Genomic DNA, 21781 nt, shown 5'->3' on the forward strand with positions numbered 1-21781 from the left:
ACGTATCGTTTGCTCAAACCAATTGGTTTCCTAGGATACATGTGGCTCTCTACACACTCGTAGAATTGGTTTACTCCATCCCATAATAAATACCATCACCAACCACCCCCCTTCCATACAACCCAGAACGGCTTCCAGGGCCCTCTCTAGCTGGGGGTAATGTATGTAGAGGTGTCAGACTGGGGTAATGTATGGAGAGGTGTCAGACTGGGGTAATGTATGGAGAGGTGTCAGACTGGGGTAATGTATGGAGAGGTGTCAGACTGGGGTAATGTATGGAGAGGTGTCAGACTGGGGTAATGTATGGAGAGGTGTCAGACTGGGGTAATGTATGGCGAGGTGTCAGACTGGGGTAACGTATGGAGAGGTGTCAGACTTGGGTAATGTATGGGGAGGTGTCAGACTGGGGTAATGTATGTAGAGGTGTCAGACTGGGGTAATGTATGGAGAGGTGTCAGACTGGGGTAATGTATGGAGAGGTGTCAGACTGGGGTAATGTATGTAGAGGTGTCAGACTGGGGTAATGTATGGAGAGGTGTCAGACTGGGGTAATGTATGTAGAGGTGTCATACTGGGGTATAGAACTGGGTCGGGGGGTAATGTATGGAGAGGTGTCAGAGACTGATCCTAGCAGCCTGTGGCCTCCTATCAAGGCCAGCAGACAGCTCATTTCAACACACACACACTCAGCGGCAGGGAGAGAGAGAGCGAGACAGACAGTGTGTGTGTCTGTCAGGGAGAGAGAGAGCGAGACAGACAGTGTGTGTGTCTGTCAGGGAGAGAGAGAGCGAGACAGACAGTGTGTGTGTCTGTCAGGGAGAGAGAGAGCGAGACAGACAGTGTTTGTGTCTGTCAGGTCCTATTAGGTCATGGCTGGGTGGATTAAGGCAGACAGAGATCTCCAGGCTGCAGCTTGAAGCAACAGACGGGCAGAGGGGAGGGGCTAGAGTTAATGAACATGGACCCCCCCCCCCGGTGGAAGGAGAAAGGAGAGGGGAGGGGCTAGAGTTAATGAACCTGGACCCCCCCCCCCCGGTGGAATGAGATGGGAGAGGAGTGACACACAGTGGGACATGGGGGAGAGCGGGGAGGAATGAGAGTGAGAGGGAGATGGATAGAGAAGGGAAAAGAGAGTGAGAGAGGCATGGAGACAAGTGTCAGAGGGCAGGAAACCAGGGAAGGAGTGTGGTGAACAGAGCGTGGCCAGTGAGAGAAACTAGGGAAGGAGTGTGGTGAACAGAGTGGCCTGTGAGAGAAACTAGGGAAGGAGTGTGGTGAACAGAGCGTGGCCTGTGAGAGAAACTAGGGAAGGAGTGTGGTGAACAGAGTGGCCTGTGAGAGAAACTAGGGAAGGAGTGTGGTGAACAGAGTGGCCTGTGAGAGAAACTAGGGAAGGAGTGTGGTGAACAGAGTGGCCTGTGAGAGAAACTAGGGAAGGAGTGTGGTGAACAGAGTGGCCTGTGAGAGAAACTAGGGAAGGAGTGTGGTGAACAGAGTGGCCTGTGAGAGAAACTAGGGAAGGAGTGTGGTGAACAGAGCGTGGCCAGTGAGAGAAACTAGGGAAGGAGTGTGGTGAACAGAGTGGCCTGTGAGAGAAACTAGGGAAGGAGTGTGGTGAACAGAGCGTGGCCTGTGAGAGAAACTAGGGAAGGAGTGTGGTGAACAGAGTGGCCTGTGAGAGAAACTAGGGAAGGAGTGTGGTGAACAGAGTGGCCTGTGAGAGAAACTAGGGAAGGAGTGTGGTGAACAGAGTGGCCTGTGAGAGAAACTAGGGAAGGAGTGTGGTGAACAGAGCGTGGCCTGTGAGAGAAACTAGGGAAGGAGTGTGGTGAACAGAGTGGCCTGTGAGAGAAACTAGGGAAGGAGTGTGGTGAACAGAGTGGCCTGTGAGAGAAACTAGGGAAGGAGTGTGGTGAACAGAGTGGCCTGTGAGAGAAACTAGGGAAGGAGTGTGGTGAACAGAGAGTGGCCTGTGAGAGAAACTAGGGAAGGAGTGTGGTGAACAGAGCGTGGCCAGTGAGAGAAACTAGGGAAGGAGTGTGGTGAACAGAGTGGCCTGTGAGAGAAACAAGGGAAGGAGTGTGGTGAACAGAGTGGCCTGTGAGAGAAACTAGGGAAGGAGTGTGGTGAACAGAGTGGCCTGTGAGAGAAACTAGGGAAGGAGTGTGGTGAACAGAGAGTGGCCTGTGAGAGAAACTAGGGAAGGAGTGTGGTGAACAGAGTGGCCTGTGAGAGAAACTAGGGAAGGAGTGTGGTGAACAGAGCGTGGCCTGTGAGAGAAACTAGGGAAGGAGTGTGGTGAACAGAGTGGCCTGTGAGAGAAACTAGGGAAGGAGTGTGGTGAACAGAGTGGCCTGTGAGAGAAACTAGGGAAGGAGTGTGGTGAACAGAGTGGCCTGTGAGAGAAACTAGGGAAGGAGTGTGGTGAACAGAGTGGCCTGTGAGAGAAACTAGGGAAGGAGTGTGGTGAACAGAGAGTGGCCTGTGAAAGAAACTAGGGAAGGAGTGTGGTGAACAGAGAGTGGCCTGTGAGAGAAACTAGGGAAGGAGTGTGGTGAACAGAGTGGCCTGTGAGAGAAACTAGGGAAGGAGTGTGGTGAACAGAGTGGCCTGTGAGAGAAACTAGGGAAGGAGTGTGGTGAACAGAGTGGCCTGTGAGAGAAACTAGGGAAGGAGTGTGGTGAACAGAGCGGCCTGTGAGAGAAACAATCTACATGTCTGTCACCCAGGCTATAATACCATCTACATGTCTGTCACCCAGGCTATAATACCATCTACATGTCTGTGACCCAGGCTATAATACCATCTACATGTCTGTCACCCAGGCTATAATACCATCTACATGTCTGTGACCCAGGCTATAATACCATCTACATGTCTGTCACCCAGGCTATAATACCATCTACATGTTTGTGACCCATGCTATAATACCATCTACATGTCTGTGACCCAGGCTATAATACCATCTACATGTCTGTGACCCAGGCTATAATACCATCTACATGTCTGTCACCCAGGCTATAATACCATCTACATGTTTGTGACCCAGGCTATAATACCATCTACATGTTTGTGACCCAGGCTATAATACCATCTACATGTCTGTGACCCAGGCTATAATACCATCTACATGTTTGTGACCCATGCTATAATACCATCTACATGTCTGTGACCCAGGTTATAATACCATCTACATGTTTGTGAGCCATGCTATAATACCATCTACATGTCTGTCACCCAGGCTATAATACCATCTACATGTCTGTGAGCCAGGCTATAATACCATCTACATGTCTGTGAGCCATGCTATAATACCATCTACATGTCTGTGAGCCATGCTATAATACCATCTACATGTCTGTGAGCCATGCTATAATACCATCTACATGTCTGTCACCCAGGCTATAATACCATCTACATGTCTGTCACCCAGGCTATAATACCATCTACATGTCTGTGAGCCAGGCTATAATACCATCTACATGTCTGTGAGCCAGGCTATAATACCATCTACATGTCTGTCACCCAGGCTATAATACCATCTACATGTCTGTCACCCAGGCTATAATACCATCTACATGTCTGTGACCCAGGCTATAATACCATCTACATGTCTGTGAGCCATGCTATAATACCATCTACATGTCTGTGAGCCATGCTATAATACCATCTACATGTCTGTGACCCAGGCTATAATACCATCTACATGTCTGTCACCCAGGCTATAATACCATCTACATGTCTGTCACCCAGGCTATAATACCATCTACATGTCTGTGAGCCAGGCTATAATACCATCTACATGTCTGTCACCCAGGCTATAATACCATCTACATGTCTGTCACCCAGGCTATAATACCATCTACATGTCTGTCACCCAGGCTATAATACCATCTACATGTCTGTGAGCCAGGCTATAATACCATCTACATGTCTGTCACCCAGGCTATAATACCATCTACATGTCTGTGAGCCAGGCTATAATACCATCTACATGTCTGTCACCCAGGCTATAATACCATCTACATGTCTGTCACCCAGGCTATAATACCATCTACATGTCTGTGACCCAGGCTATAATACCATCTACATGTCTGTGAGCCATGCTATAATACCATCTACATGTCTGTGACCCAGGCTATAATACCATCTACATGTCTGTCACCCAGGCTATAATACCATCTACATGTCTGTGAGCCATGCTATAATACCATCTACATGTCTGTCACCCAGGCTATAATACCATCTACATGTCTGTGAGCCAGGCTATAATACCATCTACATGTCTGTGACCCAGGCTATAATACCATCTACATGTCTGTGAGCCATGCTATATTACCATATACATGTCTGTCACCCAGGCTATAATACCATCTACATGTCTGTGGAGTAATGTGGGTACTCACACTATAACCATGGAAAGGAAACTGTCTTTCAGCCAGGCAGGACACACGAGGGGAGAGGACGGTGTGAGGACACTGGAGGGGAGAGGACGGCGTGAGGACACTGGAGGGGAGAGGACGGTGTGAGGACACTGGAGGGGAGAGGACGGTGTGAGGACACTGGAGGGGAGAGGACGGTGTGAGGACACTGGAGGGGAGAGGACGGTGTGAGGACACTGGAGGGGAGAGGACGGTGTGAGGACACTGGAGGGGAGAGGAAGGTGTGAGGACACACAAGGGTAGAGGACGGTGTGAGGACACTCTAGGTGTGAGGACACACGAGGGGAGAGGACGGTGTGAGGACACACGAGGGGAGAGGACGTGTGAAGACACTAGGTGTGAGGACACACGAGGGGAGAGGACGGTGTGAGGACACACGAGGGGAGAGGACGGTGTGAGGACACTCTAGGGGAGAGGACGGTGTGAGGACACACAAGGGGAGAGGACGGTGTGAGGACACACGAGGGGAGAGGACGTGTGAGGACACTCTAGGTGTGAGGACACACGAGGGGAGAGGACGGTGTGAGGACACACAAGGGGAGAGGATGGTGTGAGGACACTCTAGGGGAGAGGATGGTGTGAGGACATACGAGGGGAGAGGACGGTGTGAGGACACTCGAGGGTAGATGATGGTGTGAGGACACTCGAGGGGAGAGGACGGTGTGAGGACACTCGAGGGGAGAGAACGGTGTGAGGACACATGAGGGGAGAGGACGGTGTGAGGACACTCGAGGGGAGAGGACGGTGTGAGGACACTAGGGGAGAGGACGGTGTGAGGACACTAGGGGAGAGGACGGTGTGAGGACACTCGAGGGGATAGGACGGTGTGAGGACACTCGAGGGGAGAGGACGGTGTGATGACACTCTAGGGGAGAGGACGGTGTGAGGACACTAGGGGAGAGGACGGTGTGAGGACACTAGGGGAGAGGACGGTGTGAGGACACTCGAGGGGATAGGACGGTGTGAGGACACTCGAGGGTAGAGGATGGTGAGAGGACACTCGAGGGTAGAGGATGGTGAGAGGACACTCGAGGGGAGAGGACGGTGTGAGGACACACGAGGGTGAGGAGAGAGAGCGAGAAGAGAGGAAGAGAGAGCGAGAGGGATACAGAGAGAGAGGAGAGAGAGAGAGACAGACATAGACAGAGAGCGAGACAGAGAGAGAGAGAGGGGGGGGGGGGGGATGGCCTAAACATCAGCGCCACAGGTAACTTCCACAAAGCTGTGAACGATCTGAGAGACAAGAAGGGCATTCTATGCCATCAAAAGGAACATAAATTTCAACATACCAATTAGGATTTGGCTAAAAATACTTGAATCAGTCATAGAGCCCATTGCCCTTCATGGTTGTGAGGTCTGGGGTCCGCTCACCAACCAAGACTTCACAAAACGGGACAAACACCAAATTGAGACTCTGCACGCAGAATTCTGCAAAAATATCCTCCGTGTACAACGTAGAACACCAAATAATGCATGCAGAGCAGAATTAGGCCGATACCCACTAATTATCAAAATCCAGAAAAGAGCTGTTAAATTCTACAACCACCTAAAAGGAAGTGATTCACAAACCTTCCATAACAAAGCCATCACCTACAGAGAGATGAACCTGGAGAAGAGTCCCCTAAGCAAGCTGGTCCTGGGGCTCTGTTCACAAACACAAACACACCCCACAGAGCCCCAGGACAACAGCACAATTAGACCCAACCAAATCATGAGAAAACAAAAAGATAATTACTTGACACATTGGAAAGAATTAACAAAAAAACAGAGCAAACTAGAATGCTATTTGGCCCTAAACAGAGAATACACAGTGGCAGAATACCTGACCACTGTGACTGACCCAAACTTAAGGAAAGCTTTGACTATGTACAGACTCAGTGAGCATAGCCTTGCTATTGAGAAAGGCCGCCGTAGGCAGACATGGCTCTCAAGAGAAGACAGGCTATGTGCTCACTGCCCACAAAATGAGGTGGAAACTGAGCTGCACTTCCTAACCTCCTGCCAAATGTATGACCATATTAGAGAGAAATATTTCCCTCAGATTACACAGATCCACAAAGAATTCGAAAACAAATCCAATTTTGAAAAACTCCCATATCTACTGGGTGAAATTCCACAGTGTGCCATCACAGCTGCAATATTTGTGACCTGTTGCCACGTGAAAAGGGCAACCAGTGAAGAACAAACACCATTGTAAATACAACCCATATTTATGCTTATTTATTTTCCCTTGTGTACTTTAACCATTTGTACATTGTTACAACACTGTATATATATATATATATATATAATATGACATTTGTAATGTCTTTACTGTTTTGAAACCTCTGTATGTGTAATGTCTACTGTTAATTTTTATTGTTTGTTTCACTTTTGTATATTATCTACCTCACTTGCTTTGGCAATGTTAACACATGTTACCCATGCCAATAAAGCCCTTGAATTGAGAGAGAGAGAGAGAGAGAGAGAGAGAGAGAGAGAGAGAGAGAGAGAGAGAGAGAGAGAGAGAGAGAGAGAGAGAGAGAGAGAGAGAGAGAGAGAGAGAGAGAGAGAGAGAGAGAGAGAGAGAGAGAGAGAGAGAGAGAGAGAGAGAGAGAGAGAGAGAGAGAGAGAGCGAGAGATAGAGAGAGAACCAAAGAGAGAGAGAGAGAGAGAGAGTGAAAGAGGATACATCAGGCTACTAGCCAACAGAGCCTTGCTAAACCCCCTGGTCTTTAGTGAGTATAGTATTGGTATATTTAAACCTGATCCCTCCATCTTTCCACAGCAGAGACTTACTTGTCTTTCAGGAAGTCAGCGACGCGCCTGAAGTCGTCAGCGCAGTACTCCCTCTTCATATCCATCAGGACACTGTCGGAGGCAGACTGCACCGGGACATGGAGAAAGGCATACACACGAGGATGGTTCAGGATCTTAGACATCTCCTGTTAGGAGATACGGTAGAGATGGATAGATGAGAGAAAGAGATTACACAGACCCACAAATCATTTTTCACCCTACTGGGTGAAATACCACAGTGTGACATCACAGCAGCAACACCATTGTAATACAACCCATATTTATGTTTATTTATTTTCCCTTTTCTACTTTTTATTTATCTAACCTTTATTTAACCAGGCAAGTCAGTTAAGAACAAATTCTTACTTTCAATGACGACCAGGGAACAGTGGGTTAACTGCCTGTTCAGGGGCAGAACGACAGATTTGTACCTTGTCAGCTCGGGGGTTTGAACTTGCAACCTTCCGGTTACTAGTCCAACGCTCTATCCACTAGGCTACCCTGCCGTCCCTACACTCTAACCACTAGGCTACCTGCCGTCCCTACACTCAAACCACTAGGCTACCTGCCGTCCCTACACTCTAACCACTAGGCTACCTGCCGTTCCTACACTCTAACCACTAGGCTACCTGCCGTCCCTACACTCTAACCACTAGGCTACCCTGCCGCCCCTACACTCTAACCACTAGGCTACCCTGCCGTCCCTACACTCTAACCACTAGGCTACCTGCCGTCCCTACACTCTAACCACTAGGCTACCCTGCCGCCCACTTTAAATATTTGCACATGGTTACAACACTGTTTAGGGAGCTCTGTCCTGTGTTGAAGAGGCTTGTTTAGGGAGCTCTGCTCTGTCCTGTGGTGAAGGGGCTTGTTTAGGGAGCTCTTTCCTGTGTTGAAGGGGATTGTTTAGGGAGCTCTGTCCTGTGGTGAAGGGGCTTGTTTAGGGAGCTCTGCTCTGTCCTGTGGTGAAGGGGCTTGTTTAGGGAGCTCTGCTCTGTCCTGTGGTGAAGGGGGCTTGTTTAAGGAGCTCTGCTCTGTCCTGTGGTGAAGGGGCTTGTTTAGGGAGCTCTGCTCTGTCCTGTGGTGAAGGGGGCTTGTTTAAGGAGCTCTGCTCTGTCCTGTGTTGAAGGGGCTTGTTTAGGGAGCTCTGCTCTGTCCTGTGGTGAAGGGGCTTGTTTAGGGAGCTCTGCTCTGTCCTGTGGTGAAGGGGGCTTGTTTAAGGAGCTCTGCTCTGTCCTGTGGTGAAGGGGCTTGTTTAGGGAGCTCTGCTCTGTCCTGTGGTGAAGGGGGCTTGTTTAGGGAGCTCTGTCCTGTGGTGAAGGGGCTTGTTTAGGGAGCTCTTTCCTGTGTTGAAGGGGATTGTTTAGGGAGCTCTGTCCTGTGGTGAAGGGGCTTGTTTAGGGAGCTCTGCTCTGTCCTGTGGTGAAGGGGCTTGTTTAGGGAGCTCTGCTCTGTCCTGTGGTGAAGGGGGCTTGTTTAAGGAGCTCTGCTCTGTCCTGTGGTGAAGGGGCTTGTTTAGGGAGCTCTGCTCTGTCCTGTGGTGAAGGGGGCTTGTTTAAGGAGCTCTGCTCTGTCCTGTGTTGAAGGGGATTGTTTAGGGAGCTCTGTCCTGTGGTGAAGGGGCTTGTTTAGGGAGCTCTTTCCTGTGTTGAAGGGGATTGTTTAGGGAGCTCTGTCCTGTGGTGAAGGGGCTTGTTTAGGGAGCTCTGCTCTGTCCTGTGGTGAAGGGGCTTGTTTAGGGAGCTCTGCTCTGTCCTGTGGTGAAGGGGGCTTGTTTAAGGAGCTCTGCTCTGTCCTGTGGTGAAGGGGCTTGTTTAGGGAGCTCTGCTCTGTCCTGTGGTGAAGGGGGCTTGTTTAAGGAGCTCTGCTCTGTCCTGTGGTGAAGGGGCTTGTTTAGGGAGCTCTGCTCTGTCCTGTGGTGAAGGGGCTTGTTTAGGGAGCTCTGCTCTGTCCTGTGGCGAAGGGGTTGTTTAGGGAGCTATGCTCTGTCCTGTGGTGAAGGGGCTTGTTTAGGGAGCTCTGCTCTGTCCTGTGGTGAAGGGGCTTGTTTAGGGAGCTATGCTCTGTCCTGTGGTGAAGGGGCTTGTTTAGGAAGCTATGCTCTGTCCTGTGGTGAGGCGGGCTTGTTTGGGCAGCTCTTCTCTGACCCATGGTGAAGGGAGCTTGTTTAAGGAGCTCTGCTCTACATCTGGTATGGATTCCCCTCTCTCTCTCTCCTATCCCCAGCTTCATCACATAATAAGAGATGTGGTATTATATTACAGAATAACAGTCAGGCTTGACAGGGAGATGTGGTATTATATACAGGATAACAGTCAGGGAGATGTGGTATTATATTACAGAATAACAGTCAGGCTTGACAGGGATATGTGGTATTATATACAGGATAACAGTCAGGGAGATGTGGTACTATATACAGAATAACAGACAGGGAGATGTGGTACTATATACAGAATAACAGTCAGGCTTGACAGGGAGATGTGGTACTATATACAGAATAACAGTCAGGGAGATGTGGTACTATATACATAATAACAGACAGGGAGATGTGGTACTATATACAGAATAACAGTCAGGCTTGACAGGGAGATGTGGTACTATATACAGAATAACAGTCAGGGAGATGTGGTACTATATACATAATAACATACAGGGAGATGTGGTATTATATACAGAATAACAGTCAGGGAGATGTGGTACTATATACAGAATAACAGACAGGGAGATGTGGTACTATATACAGAATAACAGTCAGGGAGATGTGGTACTATATACAGAATAACAGTCAGGGAGATGTGGTACTATATACAGAATAACAGTTAGGGAGATGTGGTACTATATACAGAATAACAGTTAGGGAGATGTGGTACTATATACAGAATAACAGTCAGGGAGATGTGGTATTATATACAGAATAACAGTTAGGGAGATGTGGTACTATATACAGAATAACAGTTAGGGAGATGTGGTACTATATACAGAATAACAGTTAGGGAGATGTGGTACTATATACAGAATAACAGTCAGGGAGATGTGGTATTATATACAGAATAACAGTCAGGGAGATGTGGTACTATATACAGAATAACAGTCAGGCTTGACACTACCAGGACTACTACAGATGACTAGACTACAGACAGAGCTGTATAATCACACCTATTATCATCATATCATTGCCGAATGTCTAATCACTATGAGAGAGGAGGAGGAGGAGGACGACGACGAAGAGGAGGAGGAAACAAACGATTGATGAAATGATTTCTTCAAATGAAGATGTTGGTTGATTGCGATCAAGTTCCGTCTTCACAATTAAAAGCTATTGTCCCGAGCCCCCCCCGCCCCCCTCCAGCCTAGATAGTCGTCTCACTGGTACCTCACCACATGGGGTAACCATTAGAGGGGGTCAAAACTAAAATCCTTAATTAGAATACCAGTTGATTAATGAAGCAACCAGGAACATACTGGGAAATGCACAGTATCCCAAACTAATTAGTGTGTGTGTGTGTGTGTGTGTGTACACACACATGTGCATGCGGGTGTGTGCATGTCACACCAGAAAGAGGTGGATTGTGGGTAGTGAGTGGGGTAGCGCTGAATGGTAAGTGGAAGGCGTGAGAGAAGTGAGAGACTGTCTGGTGTCTCGATGTCACTTCACACAGCCGATGTGAACTTACTGTCATGTCTCCTGGCAACCTGTCTGTACCTAAGGGCCTCAACCATGTAAAACACACACACACACACACACACACACACACACACACACACACACACACACAAACACTCCTGTCATGTCTCCTGGCAACCTGTCTGTACCTAAGGGCCTCAACCATGTAAAACACACACACACACACGTAGCAGAGAGAGACTCAACATAGCAGAGAGAGGCTCAACGTAGCAGAGAGAGGCTCAACGTAGCAGAGAGAGGCTCAACGTAGCAGAGAGAGGCTCAACGTAGCAGAGAGAGGCTCAACGTAGCAGAGAGAGGCTCAACGTAGCAGAGAGAGGGTCAACGTAGCAGAGAGAGGCTCAACGTAGCAGAGAGAGGCTCAACGTAGCAGAGAGAGGGTCAACGTAGCAGAGAGAGGCTCAACGTAGCAGAGAGAGGGTCAACGTAGCAGAGAGAGGCTCAACGTAGCAGAGAGAGACTCAACGTAGCAGAGAGAGGCTCAACGTAGCAGAGAGAGGCTCAACGTAGCAGAGAGAGGCTCAAAGTAGCAGAGAGAGGCTCAACGTAGCAGAGAGAGGGTCAACGTAGCAGAGAGAGGCTCAACGTAGCAGAGAGAGGCTCAACGTAGCAGAGAGAGGCTCAAAGTAGCAGCACAAAGCACAGTACTTTGTTGAAGCACCTTCGACAGCGATTACAGGTCCTGTTTACTGACTGTTCTGATCTCCCCAGTCTCTACCTCTATAGGTCCTGTTTCCAGTTCCAGACTGACTGTTCTGATCTCTATAGCCTCTATAGGTCCTGTTCTGATCTCTACAGCCTCTATAGCCCTGTTCTGATCTCTATAGTCTCTATAGGTCCTGTTTCCAGTCCCAGACTGACTGTTCTGATCTCTATAGCCTCTATAGGCCCTGTTCTGATCTCTATAGCCTCTATAGGTCCTGTTCTGATCTCTATAGGTCCTGTTCTGATCTCTATGGTCTCTATAGGTCCTGTTTCCAGTCCCAGACTGACTGTTCTGATCTCTATAGCCTCTATAGGTCCTGTTCTGATCTCTATAGCCTCTATAGGTCCTGTTCTGATCTTTATAGTCTCTATAGGTGCTGTTTCCAGTTCCAGACTGACTGTCCTGATCTCTATAGTCTCTATAGGTCCTGTTCTGATCTCTATAGGTCATGTTCTGATCTCTATAGGTCATGTTCTGATCTCTATAGGTCATGTTCTGATCTCTATAGCCTCTATAGGTCCTGTCCTGATCTCTATAGCCTCTATAGGTCCTGTTCTGATCTATATAGCCTCTATAGGTCATGTTCTGATCTCTATAGCCTCTATAGGTCCTGTCCTGATCTCTATAGCCTCTATAGGTCCTGTCCTGATCTCTATAGCCTCTATAGGTCCTGTTCTGATCTCTATAGCCTCTATAGGTCCTGTTCTGATCTCTATAGCCTCTCTCTCTCTCTCTATCTTCTATCTCACCAGTCTACTTTAGAACAGTTGGCTCAAGAGGCCCTTTTCCATTGAAACATCCCCATAGTGGCTCTTCATGGCTGACACAGTGGGTGTGTTTTTCATGGACTAGAGAGCCAACACACCGACACCATCCAAAGAAAACAGCAATTATCCAAAATAACACAGATTCACAGTCCCACCGGGACACAGATAAATCCACTGTAGCTCTTTCATTCCACATTCAGCAATGAAACACATTTTCCCCATTTTGAAATGTTTTAGTTTACGTATTACCTTATTATAACACAACTAATACACAGCAACAACTGTCTGGGGCTATATGACCATATTAGGAATGTATTACAGCTTGTGAATGTCATTATATATTGATATCTCCTGTATCTGCTTGCTATCCCGACCAATAGGACTCAGCCATCTCATCATTCCATTCTTGCAGTGCAGATGTAAGCTGATCAGTGAGATTAAATGAGTGTATTTCCATTGAGAGGCAGACTGGCCAGCTGTCTAGTATTATAATGTTATATTATGGTCTGGCTGGGTAGATGTAGTATTATAATGTTATATTATGGTCTGGCTGGTAGATGTAGTATTATAATGTTATATTATGGTCTGGCTGGGTAGATGTAGTATTATAATGTTATATTATGGTCTGGCTGGGTAGATGTAGTATTATAATGTTATATTATGGTCTGGCTGGGTAGATGTAGTATTATAATGTTATATTATGGTCTGGCTGGTAGATGTAGTATTATAATGTTATATTATGGTCTGGCTGGGTAGATGTGGTATTATAATGTTATATTATGGTCTGGCTGGGTAGATGTAGTATTATAATGTTATATTATGGTCTGGCTGGGTAGATGTAGTATTATAATGTTATATTATGGTCTGGCTGGGTAGATGTGGTATTATAATGTTATATTATGGTCTGGCTGGGTAGATGTAGTATTATAATGTTATATTATGGTCTGGCTGGGTAGATGTAGTATTATAATGTTATATTATGGTCTGGCTGGGTAGATGTAGTATTATAATGTTATATTATGGTCTGGCTGGGTAGATGTAGTATTATAATGTTATATTATGGTCTGGCTGGGTAGATGTAGTGTTATAATGTTATATTATGGTCTGGCTGGGTAGATGTAGTATTATAATGTTATATTATGGTCTGGCTGGGTAGATGTAGTGTTATAATGTTATATTATGGTCTGGCTGGGTAGATGTAGTATTATAATGTTATATTATGGTCTGGCTGGGTAGATGTAGTATTATAATGTTATATTATGGGCTGGCTGGCTGGGTAGATGTAGTATTATAATGTTATATTATGGTCTGGCTGGGTAGATGTAGTATTATAATGTTATATTATGGGCTGGCTGGTTGGGTAGATGTAGTATTATAATGTTATATTATGGTCTGGCTGGGTAGATGTAGTATTATAATGTTATATTATGGTCTGGCTGGGTAGATGTAGTATTATAATGTTATATTATGGTCTGGTTGGCTGGGTAGATGTAGTATTATAATGTTATATTATGGTCTGGCTGGGTAGATGTAGTATTATAATGTTATATTATGGTCTGGCTGGGTAGATGTAGTATTATAATGTTATATTATGGTCTGGCTGGTAGATGTAGTATTATAATGTTATATTATGGTCTGGCTGGGTAGATGTAGCATTATAATGTTATATTATGGTCTGGCTGGGTAGATGTAGTATTATAATGTTATATTATGGTCTGGCTGGGTAGATGTAGTATTATAATGTTATATTATGGTCTGGCTGGGTAGATGTGGTATTATAATGTTATATTATGGTCTGGCTGGGTAGATGTAGTATTATAATGTTATATTATGGTCTGGCTGGGTAGATGTAGTATTATAATGTTATATTATGGTCTGGCTGGTAGATGTAGTATTATAATGTTATATTATGGGCTGGCTGGGTAGATGTAGTATTATAATGTTATATTATGGTCTGGCTGGGTAGATGTAGTATTATAATGTTATATTATGGTCTGGCTGGTAGATGTAGTATTATAATGTTATATTATGGTCTGGCTGGGTAGATGTAGTGTTATAATGTTATATTATGGTCTGGCTGGGTAGATGTAGTATTATAATGTTATATTATGGTCTGGCTGGGTAGATGTAGTATTATAATGTTATATTATGGTCTGGCTGGGTAGATGTAGTATTATAATGTTATATTATGGGCTGGCTGGGTAGATGTAGTACTATAATGTTATATTATGGTCTGGCTGGGTAGATGTAGTATTATAATGTTATATTATGGTCTGGCTGGCTGGGTAGATGTAGTATTATAATGTTATATTATGGTCTGGCTGGGTAGATGTAGTATTATAATGTTATATTATGGTCTGGCTGGGTAGATGTAGTATTATAATGTTATATTATGGTCTGGCTGGGTAGATGTAGTATTATAATGTTATATTATGGTCTGTCTGGCTGGGTAGATGTAGTATTATAATGTTATATTATGGTCTGGCTGGGTAGATGTAGTATTATAATGTTATATTATGGTCTGGCTGGGTAGATGTAGTATTATAATGTTATATTATGGTCTGGCTGGGTAGATGTAGTATTATAATGTTATATTATGGGCTGGCTGGGTAGATGTAGTATTATAATGTTATATTATGGTCTGGCTGGGTAGATGTAGTATTATAATGTTATATTATGGTCTGGCTGGGTAGATGTAGTATTATAATGTTATATTATGGTCTGGCTGGGTAGATGTAGTATTATAATGTTATATTATGGTCTGGCTGGGTAGATGTAGTAGTATAATGTTATATTATGGTCTGGCTGGGTAGATGTAGTATTATAATGTTATATTATGGTCTGGCTGGGTAGATGTAGTATTATAATGTTATATTATGGTCTGGCTGGGTAGATGTAGTATTATAATGTTATATTATGGTCTGGCTGGGTAGATGTAGTATTATAATGTTATATTATGGTCTGGCTGGGTAGATGTAGCATTATAATGTTATATTATGGTCTGGCTGGGTAGATGTAGTATTATAATGTTATATTATGGTCTGGCTGGGTAGATGTAGTATTATAATGTTATATTATGGTCTGGCTGGGTAGATGTAGTATTATAATGTTATATTATGGTCTGGCTGGGTAGATGTAGTATTATAATGTTATATTATGGTCTGGCTGGGTAGATGTAGTATTATAATGTTATATTATGGGCTGGCTGGGTAGATGTAGTATTATAATGTTATATTATGGTCTGGCTGGCTGGGTAGATGTAGTATTATAATGTTATATTATGGTCTGGCTGGGTAGATGTAGCATTATAATGTTATATTATGGTCTGGCTGGGTAGATGTAGTATTATAATGTTATATTATGGTCTGGCTGGGTAGATGTAGTATTATAATGTTATATTATGGTCTGGCTGGGTAGATGTAGTATTATAATGTTATATTATGGTCTGGCTGGGTAGATGTAGTATTATAATGTTATATTATGGTCTGGCTGGGTAGATGTAGTATTATAATGTTATATTATGGTCTGGCTGGGTAGATGTAGTATTATAATGTTATATTATGGTCTGTCTGGCTGGGTAGATGTAGTATTATAATGTTATATTATGGTCTGGCTGGGTAGATGTAGTATTATAATGGTATATTATGGTCTGGCTGGGTAGATGTAGTATTATAATGTTATATTATGGTCTGGCTGGGTAGAGGTAGTATTATAATGTTATATTATGGTCTGGCTGGGTAGATGTAGAATTATAATGTTATATTATGGTCTGGCTGGCTGGGTAGATGTAGTATTATAATGTTATATTATGGTCTGGCTGGCTGGGTAGATGTAGTATTATAATGTTATATTATGGTCTGGCTGGGTAGATGTAGTATTATAATGTTATATTATGGTCTGTCTGGCTGGGTAGATGTAGTATTATAATGTTATATTATGGTCTGGCTGGGTAGATGTAGTATTATAATGTTATATTATGGTCTGGCTGGGTAGATGTAGTAGTATAATGTTATATTATGGTCTGGCTGGGTAGATGTAGTATTATAATGTTATATTATGGTCTGGCTGGGTAGATGTAGTATTATAATGTTATATTATGGTCTGGCTGGGTAGATGTAGTATTATAATGTTATATTATGGTCTGGCTGGGTAGATGTAGTATTATAATGTTATATTATGGTCTGGCTGGGTAGATGTAGCATTATAATGTTATATTATGGTCTGGCTGGGTAGATGTAGTATTATAATGTTATATTATGGTCTGGCTGGGTAGATGTAGTATTATAATGTTATATTATGGTCTGGCTGGGTAGATGTAGTATTATAATGTTATATTATGGTCTGGCTGGGTAGATGTAGTATTATAATGTTATATTATGGTCTGGCTGGGTAGATGTAGTATTATAATGTTATATTATGGGCTGGCTGGGTAGATGTAGTATTATAATGTTATATTATGGTCTGGCTGGCTGGGTAGATGTAGTATTATAATGTTATATTATGGTCTGGCTGGGTAGATGTAGCATTATAATGTTATATTATGGTCTGGCTGGGTAGATGTAGTATTATAATGTTATATTATGGTCTGGCTGGGTAGATGTAGTATTATAATGTTATATTATGGTCTGGCTGGGTAGATGTAGTATTATAATGTTATATTATGGTCTGGCTGGGTAGATGTAGTATTATAATGTTATATTATGGTCTGGCTGGGTAGATGTAGTATTATAATGTTATATTATGGTCTGGCTGGCTGGGTAGATGTAGTATTATAATGTTATATTATGGTCTGGCTGGGTAGATGTAGCATTATAATGTTATATTATGGTCTGGCTGGGTAGATGTAGTATTATAATGTTATATTATGGTCTGGCTGGGTAGATGTAGTATTATAATGTTATATTATGGTCTGGCTGGGTAGATGTAGTATTATAATGTTATATTATGGTCTGGCTGGGTAGATGTAGTATTATAATGTTATATTATGGTCTGGCTGGGTAGATGTAGTATTATAATGTTATATTATGGTCTGGCTGGGTAGATGTAGTATTATAATGTTATATTATGGTCTGGCTGGGTAGATGTAGTATTATAATGTTATATTATGGTCTGTCTGGCTGGGTAGATGTAGTATTATAATGTTATATTATGGTCTGGCTGGGTAGATGTAGTATTATAATGGTATATTATGGTCTGGCTGGGTAGATGTAGTATTATAATGTTATATTATGGTCTGGCTGGGTAGAGGTAGTATTATAATGTTATATTATGGTCTGGCTGGGTAGATGTAGAATTATAATGTTATATTATGGTCTGGCTGGCTGGGTAGATGTAGTATTATAATGTTATATTATGGTCTGGCTGGCTGGGTAGATGTAGTATTATAATGTTATATTATGGTCTGGCTGGGTAGATGTAGTATTATAATGTTATATTATGGTCTGTCTGGCTGGGTAGATGTAGTATTATAATGTTATATTATGGTCTGGCTGGGTAGATGTAGTATTATAATGTTATATTATGGTCTGGCTGGGTAGATGTAGTATTATAATGTTATATTATGGTCTGGCTGGGTAGATGTAGTATTATGGTCTGGCTGGGTAGATGTAGTATTATAATGTTATATTATGGTCTGGCTGGGTAGATGTAGTATTATAATGTTATATTATGGTCTGGCTGGGTAGATGTAGTACTATAATGTTATATTATGGTCTGGCTGGGTAGATGTAGTATTATAATGTTATATTATGGTCTGGCTGGGTAGATGTAGTATTATAATGTTATATTATGGTCTGGCTGGGTAGATGTAGTGTTATAATGTTATATTATGGTCTGGTTGGGTGGGTAGATGTAGTATTATAATGTTATATTATGGTCTGGCTGGGTAGATGTAGTATTATAATGTTATATTATGGTCTGGCTGGGTAGATGTAGTATTATAATGTTATATTATGGTCTGGTTGGGTGGGTAGATGTAGTATTATAATGTTATATTATGGTCTGGCTGGTAGATGTAGTATTATAATGTTATATTATGGTCTGGCTGGGTAGATGTAGTATTATAATGTTATATTATGGTCTGGCTGGGTAGATGTAGTATTATAATGTTATATTATGGTCTGGCTGGGTAGATGTAGTGTTATAATGTTATATTATGGTCTGGTTGGCTGGGTAGATGTAGTATTATAATGTTATATTATGGTCTGGCTGGGTAGATGTAGTATTATAATGTTATATCATGGTCTGGCTGGGTAGATGTAGTATTATAATGTTATATTATGGTCTGGCTGGGTAGATGTAGTATTATAATGTTATATTATGGTCTGGCTGGGTAGATGTAGTGTTATAATGTTATATTATGGTCTGGCTGGGTAGATGTAGTATTATAATGTTATATTATGGTCTGGTTGGCTGGGTAGACGTAGTATTATAATGTTATATTATGGTCTGGCTGGCTGGGTAGATGTAGTGTTATAATGTTATATTATGGTCTGGCTGGGTAGATGTAGTATTATAATGTTATATTATGGTCTGGCTGGGTAGATGTAGTATTATAATGTTATATTATGGTCTGGCTGGGTAGATGTAGTATTATAATGTTATATTATGGTCTGTCTGGCTGGTAGATGTAGTATTATAATGTTATATTATGGTCTGGCTGGGTAGATGTAGTATTATAATGTTATATTATGGTCTGGCTGGGTAGATGTAGTATTATAATGTTATATTATGGTCTGGCTGGGTAGATGTAGTATTATAATGTTATATTATGGTCTGGCTGGGTAGATGTAGTATTATAATGTTATATTATGGTCTGGCTGGGTAGATGTAGTATTATAATGTTATATTATGGTCTGGCTGGGTAGATGAAGTATTATAATGTTATATTATGGTCTGGCTGGGTAGATGTAGTATTATAATGTTATATTATGGTCTGGCTGGGTAGATGTAGTATTATAATGTTATATTATGGTCTGGCTGGGTAGATGTAGTATTATAATGTTATATTATGGTCTGGCTGGGTAGATGTAGTATTATAATGTTATATTATGGTCTGGCTGGGTAGATGTAGTATTATAATGTTATATTATGGTCTGGCTGGGTAGATGTAGTATTATAATGTTATATTATGGTCTGGCTGGGTAGATGTAGTATTATAATGTTATATTATGGTCTGTCTGGCTGGGTAGATGTAGTATTATAATGTTATATTATGGTCTGTCTGGCTGGGTAGATGTAGTATTATAATGTTATATTATGGTCTGTCTGGCTGGGTAGATGTAGTATTATAATGTTATATTATGGTCTGGCTGGGTAGATGTAGTGTTATAATGTTATATTATGGTCTGGTTGGCTGGGTAGATGTAGTATTATAATGTTATATTATGGTCTGGCTGGGTAGATGTAGTATTATAATGTTATATTATGGTCTGGCTGGCTGGTAGATGTAGTATTATAATGTTATATTATGGTCTGGCTGGGTAGATGTAGTATTATAATGTTATATTATGGTCTGGCTGGGTAGATGTAGTATTATAATGTTATATTATGGTCTGGCTGGGTAGATGTAGTATTATAATGTTATATTATGGGCTGGCTGGGTAGATGTAGTATTATAATGTTATATTATGGTCTGGCTGGGTAGATGTAGTGTTATAATGTTATATTATGGTCTGGCTGGATAGATGTAGTATTATAATGTTATATTATGGGCTGGCTGGGTAGATGTAGTATTATAATGTTATATTATGGTCTGGCTGGGTAGATGTAGTATTATAATGTTATATTATGGGCTGGCTGGGTAGATGTAGTATTATAATGTTATATTATGGTCTGGCTGGGTAGATGTAGTATTATAATGTTATATTATGGTCTGGTTGGGTAGATGTAGTATTATAATGTCATATTATGGTCTGGCTGGGTAGATGTAGTATTATAATGTTATATTATGGTCTGGCTGGGTAGATGTAGTATTATAATGTCATATTATGGTCTGGCTGGGTAGATGTAGTATTATAATGTCATATTATGGTCTGGCTGGGTAGATGTAGTGTTATAATGTTATATTATGGTCTGGCTGGTAGATGTAGTATTATAATGTTATATTATGGTCTGGCTGGGTAGATGTAGTATTATAATGTTATATTATGGTCTGGCTGGGTAGATGTAGTATTATAATGTTATATTATGGTCTGGCTGGGTAGATGTAGTATTATAATGTTATATTATGGTCTGGCTGGGTAGATGTAGTATTATAATGTTATATTATGGTCTGTCTGGCTGGGTAGATGTAGTATTATAATGTTATATTATGGTCTGGCTGGGTAGATGTAGTAGTATAATGTTATATTATGGTCTGGCTGGGTAGATGTAGTATTATAATGTTATATTATGGTCTGGCTGGGTAGATGTAGTATTATAATGTTATATTATGGTCTGGCTGGGTAGATGTAGTATTATAATGTTATATTATGGTCTGGCTGGGTAGATGTAGTATTATAATGTTATATTATGGTCTGGCTGGGTAGATGTAGTATTATAATGTTATATTATGGTCTGGCTGGATAGATGTAGTATTATAATGTTATATTATGGTCTGGCTGGGTAGATGTAGTATTATAATGTTATATTATGGTCTGGCTGGGTAGATGTAGTATTATGTTATATTATGGTCTGGCTGGGTAGATGTAGTATTATAATGTTATATTATGGTCTGGCTGGGTAGATGTAGTATTATAATGTTATATTATGGTCTGGCTGGGTAGATGTAGTATTATAATGTTATATTATGGTCTGTCTGGCTGGGTAGATGTAGTATTATGGTCTGGCTGGGTAGATGTAGTATTATAATGTTATATTATGGTCTGGTTGGGTAGATGTAGTATTATAATGTTATATTATGGTCTGGCTGGGTAGATGTAGTGTTATAATGTTATATTATGGTCTGGCTGGGTAGATGTAGTATTATAATGTTATATTATGGTCTGGCTGGGTAGATGTAGTATTATAATGTTATATTATGGTCTGGCTGGGTAGATGTAGTATTATAATGTTATATTATGGTCTGGCTGGGTAGATGAAGTATTATAATGTTATATTATGGTCTGGCTGGATAGATGTAGTATTATAATGTTATATTATGGTCTGGCTGGGTAGATGTAGTATTATAATGTTATATTATGGTCTGGCTGGGTAGATGTAGTATTATAATGTTATATTATGGTCTGGCTGGGTAGATGTAGTATTATAATGTTATATTATGGTCTGTCTGGCTGGGTAGATGTAGTATTATAATGTTATATTATGGTCTGTCTGGCTGGGTAGATGTAGTATTATAATGTTATATTATGGTCTGTCTGGCTGGGTAGATGTAGTATTATAATGTTATATTATGGTCTGG

At 42.2% G+C, this 21781-nt stretch overlaps 1 protein-coding gene across 2 annotated transcripts in view; it reads right to left on the minus strand.

Annotated features, from left to right (window-relative positions):
- LOC149984763 (threonylcarbamoyladenosine tRNA methylthiotransferase-like) overlaps nucleotides 1-21781 on the minus strand; it is a 711253-nt gene that overhangs the window by 290476 nt on the left and 398996 nt on the right. For both annotated transcript variants that reach the window (XM_090216175.1, XM_090216176.1), the window contains one exon: nucleotides 7221-7366. In XM_090216175.1, the coding sequence (XP_090072301.1) occupies nucleotides 7221-7366 (146 nt within the window). The remainder of the gene's footprint in view (nucleotides 1-7220; nucleotides 7367-21781) is intronic.

The sequence above is a fragment of the Oncorhynchus mykiss genome, chromosome 2, assembly GCF_057628025.1.
Source record: "Oncorhynchus mykiss isolate SJ-2025 chromosome 2, ASM5762802v1, whole genome shotgun sequence".
Lineage (NCBI taxonomy): Eukaryota > Metazoa > Chordata > Actinopteri > Salmoniformes > Salmonidae > Oncorhynchus > Oncorhynchus mykiss.